At 39.5% G+C, this 16,664-nt stretch overlaps 1 protein-coding gene across 1 annotated transcript in view; it reads left to right on the forward strand.

The window, feature by feature from the left end:
• VWA3A (von Willebrand factor A domain containing 3A) overlaps window positions 1-7,779 on the forward strand; it is a 124,408-nt gene extending 116,629 nt beyond the window's left edge. Inside the window, exons 30-34 of the mRNA XM_077448997.1 lie at window positions 3,565-3,710; window positions 4,013-4,139; window positions 5,666-5,763; window positions 5,930-5,997; window positions 6,624-7,779. Of these exons, the coding sequence (XP_077305123.1) occupies window positions 3,565-3,710; window positions 4,013-4,139; window positions 5,666-5,763; window positions 5,930-5,997; window positions 6,624-6,661 (477 nt within the window). The 3' untranslated portion in view covers window positions 6,662-7,779. The remainder of the gene's footprint in view (window positions 1-3,564; window positions 3,711-4,012; window positions 4,140-5,665; window positions 5,764-5,929; window positions 5,998-6,623) is intronic.
• Window positions 7,780-16,664: the final 8,885 nt, after the last annotated feature.

Genomic DNA, 16,664 nt, shown 5'->3' on the forward strand with positions numbered 1-16,664 from the left:
TGTATAACAGTGTAAATTTGCTGTTCCCTCAAAAAAACTCAACACACAGCCATTAATGTCTAAACCGCTGGCAACAAAAGTGAGTACACCCCTAAGTGAAATCGTCCAAATTGAGCCCAAAGTGTCAATATTTTGTGTGGCCATCATTATTTTCCAGCACTGCCTAAACCTTCTTGTGCATGAAGTTCACCAGAGCTTCACAGGTTGCCACTGGAGTCCTCTTCCACTCCTCTATGATGACATCATGGAGCTGGTGAATGTTAGAGAGTTTGCGCTCCTCCCCCTTCCGTTTGAGGATGCTCAATAGGGTTTAGGTCTGGAGATATGCTTGGCCAGTCCATCACCTTTACCCTCAGCTTCTTTAGCAATGCAGTGGTCGTCTTGAAGGTGTGTTTGGGGTTGTTATGTTGGAATACTGCCCTGCTGCCCAGTCTCTGAAGGGAGAAGATCATTCTCTGCTTCAGTATGTCACAGTACATTTTGGCATTCATGGTTCCCTCAATGAACTGTAGCTCCCCAGTGCCGGTAGTACTCATGCAGCCCCAGACCATGACACTCCCACCACCATGCTTGACTGTAGACACACTTGTGTTGACAATTCTTTTGCTTTTCACATGACTCAGAATCCAGAAACGTCAGTGCAGCACTGGATGAAAGATGCAAGGGTCTGTCAGGAGCCCAGAAATGTATTGACCTTTTATACACACACTAATTACAAGCAAACAGATCACAGGTGAGGATGGTTACCTTAGCCATTCAAACCACTTTGTGTCAACTTGTGTGCATGTTATCAGGCCAAAATCACCAGGGTATGTAAACTTTTGATCAGGGTCATTTGGCTAGGTTCTGCTGTCATTATGGTTTAAAAAGAGTAAACGCAGATGATTGATAATAAAGGGCTTCAGCCAAACACAAACCATGAGTGAACAAAAAGTTTTCGTGTTATTCATATTCTCTAAAAAGTGGCCAAGAAATCATAAATTCTGCCAAGGTATGTAAACTTATGAGCACAACTGTATCTTCTCACTAGCTTGAAGTAGATTTTAACTGAATGAAGATCATCTATCGATTGGTTGGAGTCGGTAATATCTTCTATTTACATTTACCTGTGGAAGTATTTAGAGTTGTACACATCTTATTACCATCTCCTGGTTGGCAGAACTATAGAAATCGGATGTCTTTTATCTGTGACTAGCCAATGTTACTCAATCCTCTCACTGGAAGGTTGCCACTACTATTCAGTCTATGCTGTCTTCTTATTATATCTTCCTAATTTGTCTGAGTGCTGGTGTCTTGACAGGATATTATCTGTTTAGGCAGAACAGTATCATCAGAATTCAGGGGGGTCACAGAGATGCTACATAAGGGGTTTATATAATGAAAAACCAAAATCTAAAATAATATTTAGGTGAACTTATTAGCTTTCTAAATTAATTTGCAGGAACCAATACCAGGTCACATTAAGTCAGGTTTTGACAACACTAGTTTTCCAATTCGCCAAAAGTATGTTGCAGTGTCGCCAACCGTCAGTATTTTTACTGGCAGGCAGCAAAAAACAGGCTATTTTCTTCTGCCAGTAAATGGCAGTGACAGGAAAAGGTTGCCAGTAAAAAATATAGCTGTGACGCTTAGCTCAGAACTGTGCATGTTCAGTTCTGGTCTGTGGCCGGCCAAAACCATTCCAATGCCTGCTACAGTGTGTTGGGACTTTGCAGGCAGGGGATGGGTCTAGCAGAAGCAGTGCCTGAGTGTGTGGTGTGATGTTATGTGTGCGGGTCTGTGTAATGGGAGCAATGCAAGCTGGAAGTGGAACTGTCAGTGTGCTGGGTGGCTTGATGGAGACTGAATGGACCACCTGGAGAAAGACTGTCACTGTGACTCAGGAGGGGACATGTTGTGTCGGTGAGGTATCATCATCATCTGTACTGCTGCACACTGCTGTCAGTGTCATTGTCAGGCCACGTACATATGACCGGACTTTTCATCGGACTAGGTCCGACTGAACAAATCCACCGGACAATTCGATCATGTGTGGGCTTCATTAGACCTTTGCTGTCTAAAAATCAGACGGACTTTAGATTTAAAACATGTTTCAAATCTTTCCGACGGACTCGAGTCCGGTCGAAAAAATCTGTTCGTCTGTATGCTAGTCCGATGGCCGAAAACCGACACTAGGGCAGCTATTGGCTACTGGCTATGAACTTCCTTATTCTAATCCGGTCGTACGTCATCACGTTCAAATCCATCGGACTTGTGATTGTGTGTGGCCAAGTCCGTTTGTTCGGAAAGTCCATCAAAACTCCGCCGATAGTCCGTCGGAAAGACCGTCGGACCTGGGTCCTTTGAAAAATCCGGTCATGTGTACGCGGCATACAGTAAGAGTTAATTTCATGTGTGTGTGCCGGCCCATTCTAATTTCTTTCCCCCCTGAGTCCTGTCCCTGATCTACTTAAATACTATATTGAAAATAAAAATAGAAATATGTTTTTTGCCTTAATAGCTACCTTAAATGTAGCCTAAATACTGAAATCTGCACTTAAAACTGTAATTTCGTAACTGTTGGAAATGCCAGTAAAAACTTGGCTGTCCAGTAAATTTTGGGTGTCATGTCAGTAAATTTCAGTCTGGTAGGTTGGCAACACTGCTCTGCATTTAAAAAGGTGCTACAGGCCTATTTCATTTCAGTTATGCATTTATCCTAGAATCAATAAATGGATTGTTAAATATTGTAAACATAATAGTAAAACAGAATCAATAGTTATATAAACTTCCAATATTTCACTGTAGGCGGTAATGCACTGTGGACTTTAATTTATGCATCAGCCTTTTTTGAAAGTATCAGTGCTTTGGAGGAGGATGAGTGCTTAGGTAAAGGAAGCTGTAGCACAGCAGGCTCTGAACATTGTTGTCACTCCAAATTTAAATTGTGGCAACCAGTATGTGAATTGTTTGGTGAAATTTTTGTCAAATTCTCCCCTATAAGCCTGTTTTGGTTGTAGCTTTATTCTGTCTGGTTGGAGTTCCTTTTTTAAGTATGTTAAGATTTAATTTCCCCATTGGTAAGCATTGGCAGTATCGCAGATACCCCTGGTGCCCAGCATGAGGCACAGCTCTCTGTGTGCCACTGATCACCAGTGCGGGAGGGGAGAAGGAAGCGATCTTAAATAACACTGACCACTAAGTACAAAGGGAAGTTAACAGTGGCCACCACTGTTGAGGATTTTTTGTGTTGTGTTCATAGACACCAATGCACAGGGCTATTATTGCATCCACTGACACCAATGCTGGAGGTTACTATTGCTGCCAGTGACACAATGGATAGGGCCTTTTTTACTCAGTTGCTGCACTGCACTGTGGCACACTACAATGGCATACAATGGGCTGCATATATTAACGCAAGTCACCCCAACACATGATAATGTGCCGCTATTTTGCAGCCTTCTGGAAGTGTTGTGGGCTACAATTAAGGCACTGTATAATTTGTTGACCACCATTGATCTTTGGGGTAGAACTTCTCTAAGGTTGATAACAGTAGTTAACATCTTATTGTTTGTGTAATTACAGAAAAGTTTTTCTTACTTGGATGTACAAGGTGTTTATCTGCTGACAGATGGAAAGCCAGACAACAGCTATAACTTATTACTGGCTGAGAAACTTCTGGGGTCTCATGGTGTCAAAGTGCACACTGTTTCATTTAACGCTTCAGAGAGGTACTGTATGTGCATGCTACATATGATCAATTTCATTTATACATAACTGAAAAATTCTTATTTTAACTTTATGTGTCCTTTGAGTATTATTTATCATCATAAATGTGCCTACTTTGTCTAATTGAAAAAAAAAAGTGTAAAATGTTTTATGTGTATGTTAAAAATGAGTTTGCTTCAAAATATCTATACCTGTATCTTATATTTATCTTATATTTTATATCTTATATATATTATATTTATATTTATCTTATATTTAGAAACCAAGTGTATTATTATTATTATTTTTTGTTCCTATACTCTAGAGCAGGCAATGAATTCTTAAGAAGACTGGCATGTCTGTCAAGCGGGAGATTCCATTCATCTCATGGACATATGGATGGACATTTTGTTGCTCACAGGATGCTAACTGAGGGGTTCACAGATGAAGATGTATGTATTGTATTCTTTCCTCTCAGTTTTGTATACGCAGGTCCAAGAAATATATATATATATCTATATATAGCTATATACATAGCGCTATATCTATCTATCTATATATATATATATACATACTGTACATATTTATTCATTCAAGGTTTGTAGATATGTCAAAAGGGAGACTGATCTGCTAATTAATCAATAATATATCTATACGTGGGATATAAGGATCCATGGTCTATGTGATATTGCTTTGAGCCAGATTTCAGTTGGGGGACATCTACCCCAAGGGGCTGTATACATGGCTGATTTAAGGGATTGTACAAGCCATCCCCTTTGTTTCATGTAATTATTGTAAAATATACCAGTCAGAGCCAGACTTTACATTAGTTACAGTAGGCCTGTGTTTATAGGTGGTAGAGGTAAAGAGTTTTTTTCCCCACATAGTTTTTATGGCACACAACTTTCAACTTATCAGTAAATACCATCATCCTTTTTTTTTTAACACATTGTCACAATATTCTAAGACTGGTTTGAAACAGTAAAAAAAAAGAGGACATTTTCCATGTAAAATAGGTAATCCCAGCAGAGGAGTGTTGTTTTAGGCAACAATGGCCGTGTGCCTACAGACTTCAGTGGTGGAGGTCAGGCTAGGCTAGAATGTGCTATTGGAAGCATGCTGTCTGCTTTTTATTCATAGCTACATTTGTTTAAAATCAAAGACAAATAAGGAAAGACATGATTTCAGGTTTCTTTCACTATAGTGAGTTTTCTGACTGCTTTTGACATATTGTGAACCCAGTTTACCATATATTTAAAGTGATGAATTTAGAAGCAAATGTACAGAGGGAGCCTGAAGATTAAAATAAAATAAAAACAAAATTATGAAAATGTAAACATTCTTACCAAAATTGGCTGTGGATATTGATAAGTCCAAATATTGCACATGCTGGCAGAGAAAAGTATCCGCAGTTCCAGGTCCTGGCTGCCATTTTGGAGTCTATAGCCTGCTATATTAGGCGTAGACTGCTCAGTAAAGTACAATAGTGAATATAGTTCACCCAGTATGGACCTCTGTGGAGACTGAGCCTCAGGGTTCGGCCCTGGTCTAGTCAGATGTGGTAATCGCAAAAATTTGCCTTGACAGAGAAAGTACGATACTCTGGCACGCTTTCATGCTGTCTCAATGCTCAATGGTGCTGCTCAGCCAGTTAATAAAGCTCACCTGAAAACATATAAGGTTCATTTATAAATGTTTTCACCCTAAATTTGCACTTTTCTCTTAAGTGAATTGTAGGTGAAATGTGTAAATTTTGAGTGTCGACATTGATAAATAGACCCCCTAATGTGCAGATACCTTCCTTTAAACTGCAATACAGGATATGACATTTTTATTGTAATTGCTGAAATGTCTACTTATTGTACAGTATCCAAAGTATTATCGCCTTATCACAGTAAAGGCAAATGCAGAGGGGTTTATTCCTGAAACAAATGTTGTATGGTAATAACACCTATTTCTTTACTTGGTTATCACCCAGGATCCCGTTCTTCCAATATTTGAAGGTGATGATCTAAAAAAGCTTGCTAAGGAAATAGACAAAGCTCGCCAGTTTATCACCCAAGCCAGGTCATTCCGGTATGTGCTTTTATTATTTTATTTCTGAATACTAGTTTAACCTTATCTAATCTTCTACCCTGACTCAGGTAAAGTATGTGTTATATATCCATAACTTCAAATCTTTGTGTTTTTAATCAGCATAATGAAAGGACAGATAAACAGTGACTTGCTTCTCTTACATCAGGTCTCTTGTCCTGGAAAAACAGAAGCTTATCCCCAAAGATGTACACATGGAAGGAAGTGATGTTTTAGGTAAGCCGTAAAGCAAGTTTCTGTGAACTGTTAAAGGGAACCTAAAATCTGAATTTTCCTTAAAGTCCATCTCTGGGCGAGGCAAAGAACATCTCATCCATCTCCATCTATGACACACTTGTCTTAGCCCTTGTACACACAGTCGGACATTCTGACGGAAAATGTCCGATCAGACCATGTTGTCGGATAATCCGACCATGTGTGGGCTCCATCGGACTGTTTCAGTCGGAATATCCAACCAACAAATTTTAGAGCAGGGCTATAAAACTTTCCGACAACATGATCCGATTGGACTTTGTCCGATTGTGTGTAGAGAATTCCAATCGGACAAAGTGCCACGCATGCTCAGATCAAATTCCTAGACCAAAGCTATTGGCTACTAATCTGAACATAGTCCCATCGTAACGAAATAACATCACCACGTTCTGAACGATCGGATTTTCCGACAACTTTGTCCGACCGTGTGTATGCAACAGTTTCAGACAAAATCCGTCGGACAAAATCCGTCGGACAAAATCCAACGGATTTGGTTGTCAGAATGTCCGACCGTGTGTACAAGGGCTTATGAATTCCAGGGACTGTGCCATGCCTATGAGAAAGTAACTGTGTTTGTCTTTATTTTACAGAAGACAGAAATGGGGTTATGGCTGGAAGAATCACCTAATGAAGAATATACTCTGAAATCTTCTTGGTGTCTTTTACTAATTGATCTGAAACCTTCCTCTTGAATTGTGTTTAGCTGTATAGTGTGAATATGAAACCTTACAGCATATCATTTGCAATAGATCACTGAAGCAGTTTGACTTTAGTTAACAGAAATGCTTGGTGATTTTTATGATCACAAAAAGGTTCTCAATGAAAAAAAAAATGTATCTTAATTACTCCTACGGGGTGGAAATTAATTTTCAAACCCTCAACAGATCTAATATCAATTTTAGTTTATGTTATATGAGACCTGAACTGAGGCTATATCTAGGGCCCATTTCCATTGTTGCTGTTTGCCTGCACTCTGGTAAAAATCCAACCCACTCAGATACAAAATGGAACATTTCTTACCATTATAGTCAATGGTAAAATTTCCATCTATGCATTTCTCTAGGTTTAAATTTATTAAAATGCAACTGGCAGCTTTTATACTTCCATTGTATTAGTATATGTTTACATTTTTATTTTTAGTGGCCCAGCATGCAAACCAGAAGTAAAGCTCATACAAAACGGAACAAGCCAAGAGCAAACCGTATGTGCTTCTAAAACTGAAAAAGCCTTTAGGCTGCTAATACTTCAGCTGGCCATAGATGGGTAATTTATTTCATTCATCCATAGGGCTGAATAAAACAAAACAGCGACACCTGCAGATCGACAAAAGTTTTCGAGCATGTTTCTTTAATAGAATTTGATCAAACGATGTCAAGTAGGTACAGACATACACTGATCAAAATTCGGCTAGTCCCCGCTGAACCAGCTGAATTTTGATCAGTCTATGGCCATCTTAACTGCTTACGTCATTAGTAACCAAAAGACAAGCAAAAATCAAGTAGATGCCAACTAACGTATTTTACAAGGAGGCTACCACTGGCTGAAATGTATAGTTGGAACAACTAGGCCACCATTAGTTTTGTAAATATGCACGTTGCTTTTGGTTTGTAATTTTGTCTATTGAAAACAATGAGTATGTACCTGCTAAAAACCGCAGGGAAAAAGCATTAAGCTCCATTTTGCCTATATATAACCTGCAGAAATTTTTGCTTACCCACATATATGCATAAATGGAAACTGTACAAACTTTGCTGTTTCTGTGTGGTTTGTTTTTTAACTCCACCACAGGCAAACCAAAACAGTGGAAATGAGCCCTTGATAATGTCCTCATTTTCCTTTCTACTCAGAAAGCAACCACCATCTTTTATCCTGATCCATGGAGTGCGTTTGTTTGCTAGATGTGTTTTGGGCCTGTATAAACACATTAGTACGCTAAAATCGATTTGATTTTTATGGCTGCCAGATGTGTTATAACTAAAACATGAAAAGATCCTTCTATTATGGGGCTCAACCTATCAACAAAATTCAATTTACAGTATCCAGAAAATTCTTTACATGACAGACTATACAGTCACTTGATTGGAGCTCATGGTAAATAGAGATCAAAAAATTATATTATGACATGTAAGGAATTTAATAATACAGACTTGAAAGCTATGGATAGGTCTTTCTGATGCTTTCTGAAATCTGGACCTACCTAAGTCCCCCGCCGCTATAAATGGTTTGCTTTTTAGACCTACAACACGGATGCTTACAGTTTGCGTGATTCCCGAAAGAAGCCAAGACCTTACACAACTCTCAGGTTTCCCTGAAGGATATTGTACCCAGGGCTTTACACTACTGAAAGTCCCTCTTCCCCATATAAAATATAGATGGCATAACAAGGTATTTAAGACATTTTTTTTTTTTAATAGAGTGGAAAAGGATTCAATTGTAAACCAAGTGTTTATTACTATCTGTGTCTCAGATGGGGAGACTTCCACATATTTCCTGTCTCGGTGACTCACATCAAAATGAGCGGAATTTCACCAAGGGTAAAGGAAATCCCTCTTTTGACAGTTGCCTTTGGGGAAGGTTTCCTGTTTTGAAGATTTCACTTCTTGTTCTTGTGGCAATTTCCAAAACAGGAAACCTGTCCCCAGGAAATACCTAAAACGTGACAAAAAGTCTGCCTCTTCCCCACTCTATTTAAAACAAATTCAAAAAGTCACTAAGGTCATATACATGTGATTAACATGCACTCTTGGCACACCACCAGTGAATTTTGTTCACTGCTTTGGAAATAAAGATAGTTGTCAATGTGCCACCAAACACTTTCAGCCTCCATTAATCTTTCCATTGTGTGCCAACATTAAAAGGTATCCCTAGATCCCTAGCTCCACTGTCTCATAGAGAGCAGTACTCATTAGCTAAAGGTACCAAAGTTTGCATCAGTGGCGGGCCCTTGCATTAGGGGCACCCGGACACCACCCCCTCTCTCCTCACCACACTCCCTATATGCATAATGGTTAGATCCATGCATAGCATGAATCTATCCATTGCCGCCGCAGCCACCCCCTGTTCATGCGTCCGGCCCCTTTCAGGGCACCGGACGCATGAATTACAGCTGCCAGTTTTTTTTAACCACCTGATTAGAGCCAGAGGCTCTAACAGGCTTCAAAATAGGGTGGGCTCAGGTCGCAGAGCATGCATCCGGAGCCCCCCCCAGTTGTGTTACAACACTGATCCTCAATCCGGCCAATCAGAAGCGGGTGTGAGACCTGTTTTTCGATTGGCCGAAAAGAGAAGACTCCCGATTGGCTGCTGAGGAGGAGGGGGAAACGGAAGCTGCCGCCGCAATGACCAGGAGAACGGGGAGGCCACCGCCGAGCAGGAGAAGCCGCCGGTGATGGGGTAAGTGCTATCTACCTACCGACCAACAGGGAAGGGGGGGTCGGCATACTGTTTGCCGCCCCACCAAAAATATTTTCCACCAGCTGCCACTGGTTTGCATACCTGGAAAATTATAGTTTTGTGCATATATATATATATATATATATATATATATATATATATATATATATATATATACATAGATAGATATATATATACAGTACATGTGTATTTTAATAAAATTTAAATATTTTTTGTTATATGTAAATAAAGTATATTTTGTAACAGCAAGCTCTTTATGTATTTTGCTTTATTTATTTGCATATGAAACAGTATGGCATACGTATTAAAGCTGCTGAAATAAGAAATATCTATCCCCCACAGCAAAGATTCATTATTCTTTTCCTGTTTTTGATACAAGAAAGAAGGAACCTATTTAGTTGTGGAGAATAGTATGTATTTCAAAAATAACATCACTTTTGTTTAGAAAAAAACAATCCCCTCTGCGTGATCAATACCTACCTGTCTACCTGTTCCTGTTCTTAGTTCTTAACCACTTCAGCCCCGGAAGATTTTACCCCCTTCCTGACCAGAGCACTTTTTACAATTTGGAATTTGCAATGCTGTACCCAAACTAAATTTGCGTCCCTTTTTTCCCACAAATAGAGCTTTCTTTTGGTGGCATTTTATCACCTCTGTGTTTTTTATTTTTTGCGCTATAAACAAAAAAAGAGCGACAATTTTGAAAAAAGTATATATTTTTTACTTTTTGCCATAATAAATATCCCCAAAAATGTTTTTAAAAAACAGATTTCTTCATCAATTTAGGCTAATATATATTTTTCTACATATTTTTGGTAAAAAAAATGCAATAAGTGTATATTGATTGGTTTGCGCAAAAGTTATAGTGTCTACAAACTATGGGAAAGATGTATGACATTTTTATTATTATTATTTTTTTTTTTTACTAGTAATGGCGGTGATCTGCAGTTTTTAGTGGTATTGCGACATTGCAATGGACAGATCAGACACTTTTGACACATTTTTGGGACCATTGACATTTATACAGCGATCAGTGCTATAAATATGCACTGATTACTGTGTAAATGTCACTGGTAGGGAAGGGGTTAACACTAGGGGGCGATCAAGGGGTTAATGTGTGTTCCCTAGATGCGTTCTAACTGTATGGGGATAGGACTGACTAGGGGAGAAAACATATTTTTGTTCCTACTTAGGAACAAACTATATGTCTCCTCTCCCCTGACAGAACAGGGATTTGCATGTTTACACACACAAATCCCCATGCTGGCTCTTGTGCCCGTGATCGCGACTGCTGGCCATGCGCATCGGGTCCCCCGCCATGCAGCGCGCGCACGCTCTTAAAGGGAAACCCGTACGGGGTTTCGCGCAGGGGTGCCATTGTGTCGCAGTGAAAGTATGTGAGCCGGTCAGGAAACGGTTAAAGCGTAAACTTCACTCTCAAACAACATTGGCTATTTTTATTCCTTATGTTGCTAGTATTAGTAAAAATAGTTCATATTTACTTGTTATAACTTTTTTTTTTACATCTCTTCGGTTAGTTCCTGGCTTCCAGGCCTAGTCACGTGTTGTCATACATTCCAGAGTCTGCAGTAGGGGATGAGGGGTTTTCTCAACTCTCACTCTCCTGCCTGTGTCCCTGAGCTAAGGGTAGATGGATTCCAGGAAGTAAATGCTACATGAACTGATCTGCCCTTACTCTAGATGGCCACGGTCAGAAATGCTAGGGTGTGTTTTTCAAAGGGATTTTTCAACAAAATAAATCATATAGACTTGGATGGATGGGGGAAGGTTTGCTCTAAATATTAAAAATGAATTAACTCACGTTTTTGGTGTATGGTGCTCAGATGCAATTTAGTTCTGGTTTAACCACTTCAGCCCCAGACCATTTGTCTGGCCAAAGACCAGAGCACTTTTTGCGATTCGGCACTGCGTCGCTTTAACTGACAATTGCGTGGTTGTGTGATGTGGCTCTCAAACAAAATTGACGTCTTTTTATCCAACACAAATAGAGTTTTCTTTTGGTGGTATTTTATCACCTCTGCATTTTTTTATTTTTTGCACTATAAACAAAAAAGAGCGACAACTTTGAAAAAAAAGCAATATTTTTAACTTTTTGCTATAATAAATATCCCCCAAAAATATCAAAAAAAAAACAATTCCTCAGTTTAGGCCGATACGTATTCTTCTACATATTTGTGGTAAAAAAATTGCAATAAGCGTTTATTGATTGGTTTGCGCAAAATGTATAGTGTCTACAAAATAGGGGATAGTTGTATGGCATTTTTATAAATTTTTTTTTTTTTTACTTGTAATGGCGGCGATCTGTGATTTTTATCATGGCTGAGACATTACGGCAGACAGATCTGACACTTTTGGTGCTATTTTAGGACCATTCACATTTATACAGTGATCAGTGCAATTAAAAATGCATTGATTACTGTGTAAATGTGACTGGCAGTGAATGGGTTAACCAGTAGGGAGCACTGCAGTGGTTAAGTGTGTCCTAGGGAGTGATTCTAACTGTGGGGGAGATGGGTTATGTGTGACATGACACTGATCCCTGCTTCTGATTACAGGGAGCGGTGATCAGTGTCAGTGTCACTAGGCAGAACAGGGCAATGCTTGTTTACATCAGCATTTCCCCGTTCTTCCTCTCCGTGAGACGATCGCGGGTATTCCCATGGTCGGACTCACGGAGCCCGCAGTGGGTGCACGCGGGCCAGCTTTTCGGACCTTGCGAGGTCATGTACAATAACGTGATTTTGCGCAGCGGAGCCAACCTGCCGCAGTAAAACTGCGGTGGCTGGTCCGCAGGCGGTTAAGGAAAAGCTTTATGTTAGACTGTAGACAAAAGAGATAAATCCCAGACGGCCACAATCCAAAATATCCGCTTTAATCGGGTTATAAAATTCCAACCGGCAGAGCAGAATCACATACAGTGGGGGAACAAGCCCAAGGTTGACATGTTTCGCACATTTGAACTTATTCATAACCTCCTTTATGGTAAACTATGTCGTGGAATACTGATTCCTGAATGTAAGTGTCTGTGTTCAATATAATCAGCTGATGCACTTACAGTATTCTAATAAGGAAAGTTGCAGGCCCTGCATCCCTTTGGATTAACCCTTTCTGGGAAAATTCTGTATACTAACTGTGTACAGAAAGAATGCAGGTTGCCATATTGCATTGAATTTTACTGAATTTTACAGTGGCTGTAGATTGAAAAGGAAAGATAATTCCGCTGGACATGATACAAACAAGAACATTCATATGGTGGTCATCCTATGGGTTTACACATGTACTGTACACATCAAGTAACTTATTTCCCCTTTCAGAAAGCGACCGTCAAACATGTGTTGCATTCTATCTGGTGACCAGGACTTATCTCTGTTATTTATGCCACACTAAATAGCTGGAATTCTTTATCGATCATCTTCAATGCGGGTCACTGGAAATTAGATTTTGTGACTTCTATAGATGTAGAGGACTGGAGCAAAGCATGGTCAGCAATAGCTAAATGTTCCTTCAACACAACTATTCTTGAGTCAATATATAAGGTTCTTTTCAGGTGATACTGGGTCCCTGTACACATAGCTCATGCGAACCCTCATTGCAGCGGTAAGTGCTTTCGAGGTTGTGGACAGTGTGGGGAGGATATCCTGTATATCTGGTGGTCCTGTCCAAAAATGCATGGATTTTGGTCAGGGGTCTTTGCTTTACTCTAAACACTACTACTATAAAATCACCACGCTACTCACACAAAATAATATATATAAATAAATAAACCTGATATATATGGCTATATGGGAAAAATGTGTGTAGGGTTGCTGCTACTCACTGACATGCGTTCCCGCACCAAATATAGGTATTAAAAAAAAACAGAAAAGTACAGCACAACACCTCTGATAAAAAATATTTGAAAAAAACGTCATGCTGTACATACGTATTATGAGAGATATAATCACGTACTGTATTTATCGGCACATAACACGCACCCCAAGTTTAGGAGGGAAGTTTAACCACTTCCCGACCGGCGCACGCCGATGGACGTCAGCAGAATGGCACGGGCAGGCAAATGGGCGTACCTGTACGTCCCTTTAAATTTGCCGCCCTGCCATCGCGAGCGCGCCGCCGCCGGTCGGGACCCCCGTGAATCCGGTCGCGGGTCCCAAAGACTCGATCGCGGCGGGCATACCCACGATCGTCTCACAGGGCGGCTGAACTAGGAGATGCAGTTGTAAACAGCATCTCCCAGTTCTGCCTAGCAACAAGTGACGCTGATCTCTGCTCCATGTGATTGGAGCAGAGATCAGTGTTCACTAAAAGAAAGCCCAGCCCCCAAAAGTTAGTAACATGCCCCTAGGAACACTTAACCCCTACACTGCCACCCCCTGGTTAACCCCTTCACTGCCAGTGTCATTTACACAGGAATCACTGCATTTGTATAGCACTGATTGCTGTATAAATGACAATGGTCCCAAAAATGTGTCAAAAATGTCCGATGTGTCCGCCATAATGTCGCCACCATTGCTAGTAAAAAAAAAAATTATTAATAAAAATGGCATAAAACTATCCCCTATTTTTTAAACGCTATAACTTTTGCGCAAACCAATCAATAATCGCTTATTGTGATTTTGTTTACCAAAAATATGTAGAAGAATACGTATCGGCCTAAACTGAGGGAAAAAAAAAGGGTTTTTTATATATTTTTGGGGGATATTTATTATAACAAAAAGTAAAAAATAATGCGTTTTTTTCAAAATTGTCGCTCTATTTTTGTTTATAGCGCAAAAAATAAAAACCGCAGGGGTGATCAAATACCACCAAAAGAAAGCTCTATTTGTGGGAAAAAAAGGATGTCAATTTTGTTTGGGAGCCACATCTCACGACCGCACAATTGTCAGTTAAAGCGACGCAGTGCCGAATCGCAAAAAGTGGTCTGGTCTTAAGCCAGCAAAATTGTACGGGGCTGAAGTGGTTAAGGAAAAAAACTTTTAGGAGGCAAGTTTAAGGAAAAAAACGTACATTTTAAATGCCCATCAATGCAGCCTTGCACTGTCCACATGCAGCCTTCCTCTGTCCACCTGCAGCCTTCCCTAAAATTGCAGCATATTTTCATTTTAAATTTAGCGTCGCCGAGCTCTTCGGCTCCTCTTGCCACGACATAGACCGAGCTGAGCCGAGCGTACTCGCGTACTCGGCTACTCGGCTCCACTCGCAGTAACGCCCCTGTCCCGCCCCTTGGCCCACCACCGGTCCAATGGTGGGCGGGACGTAAAGGCTAGGAGGGAAGAGAAGGGGAAAAAAGTGTAATACACCGATAAATACAGTATATACATTTTTTATTCTGTTGTTTTATATCATATGATTGACATATATATTTCTAATATTTTTTATTAGAGGTGTTGCGCTGCACTTTTTGTTTTTTATTACTCTAAACACTATTCCACTTAACAATCCATAAGGATGCAAAATCAGCCCTATTGCATTGCCCAATCTCAGGCATTTTCTCATATGAACTAAAACTAGCGACCTGTTTATTTTTGACTGCCAAACAGACCATACCCAAAGCCTGGAAGGAACCCTCTGTCTCTTTTCAGGAAGTGAAAGACCCCATGACCAATGCTTTATGAAAAAATACCCAATATCTTAAACAACTCCCATTCTAAATTTCTTAAGATGTGGGAACCATGGCCTCATTATGCTTTCCCATCTTTACATCCTTTTAGTTTAGTAATAATATATCACCTGGCCTGTCCCTGAGTCTGTGAGGACCGCTCTTACTGCATCTCTTTCTTTACCCTCCTTTTTTCCTTTTCCATTCTTGCTCGCCTTTAACTTGCTTTACTCTTTCTATGTTCCTGTCTCCACCTGGATTTTAGGATGTTCTGCCCTAGTTGGAGTCTAAAGATAATTGTGTAGAATTTATGGCGGAACCCCCTGACCTTGCCATTGGTTGATTTGAAAATGTTCTAACTGTTATATGTTTAAAAACTTCATGGAATTGTTTTGTGTGGGTGAATTTAATGTTGTTCCATTTTCCTGAAAATTTAATGAAAATAGTGTACTGAAAAGGAAAGGTTTTTTAATTACAATAAATTGGAATATGACTTGTGTTGCAATTGTATAATATATATATATATATATATATATATATATATATATATATATATATATATATATATATATATGTGTGTGTGTATATATATATATATATATATATATATATATGTGTGTATATATATATATATATATATATATATATGTGTATATATATATATATATATATATATATATATATATATATATATGTGTGTGTATATGTATATATATATATATATATATATATATATATATATATATGTGTGTGTGTGTATATATATATATATATATATAATTTTTATTTTTTAATGAAAGTTGAATAACACTAGAATCTTGTCTACTTTGGAAGTAGGTATCCTCTAGCCCTGTTTCATCTTATAGCTCTCTAGATCTTCCTTATGTTGAGATGTGTAATTCCATAAAAGGTGAGCCTAGTCAAAAATTCTATTTGACTTGACCTTTCATTATTTGGATATTTTTTCATTTAGTTTTGCAGCGGGTTGGATCACCCACTGCTTCTTATCGATTTTGGTAACTCCCGCAGTGAGATCTGTGTTAGCCCTTGTACACACGGTCGGAGATTCCGACGGAACGTGTCCTATCGGACCGTTGTGTCGGATATTCCGACTGTGTGTGGTCTGCATCGGACTGTTTCCGTCGGAATATCCGACGGACCAAGTTTTCCAACTTGCCGGTAAAATTGTCTGACAAAATGCTTCTAACGGATATACTCCGATCATGTGTAGCCTACTCCGATGGACAAAGTGCCACGCATGCTCAGATCAAATTCCTAGACCAAAGCTATTGGCTACTAGCCTGAACGTAGTCCCGTCGTAACGAAATAACGTCATCACGTTATGTACAATCGGATTTTCCGACAACTTAGTCCGACCGTGTGTATGCAACATCACTTCCGGACCTCTTCCGGAATTAATCCGTCGGAATTACTCCGACGGATTTGGTTGTCCGAATCTCCGACCGTGTGTACAAGGGCTTAGAGGTCCCATCCACAGCTGTACAAGGGACTCTCATTCTTATTTTTCATCTTTTATTCTAAAAAGTTTAGAATGAGAAGTGAGACTATTCCTGCAGTGAATGTGACAATAGTGCAAAGT

Source organism: Lithobates pipiens, unplaced genomic scaffold, assembly GCF_037356315.1.
Source record: "Lithobates pipiens isolate NorthernLeopardFrog02 unplaced genomic scaffold, aLitPip1_a1.2 Scaffold_22, whole genome shotgun sequence".
NCBI classification, from domain to species: Eukaryota; Metazoa; Chordata; class Amphibia; order Anura; family Ranidae; genus Lithobates; species Lithobates pipiens.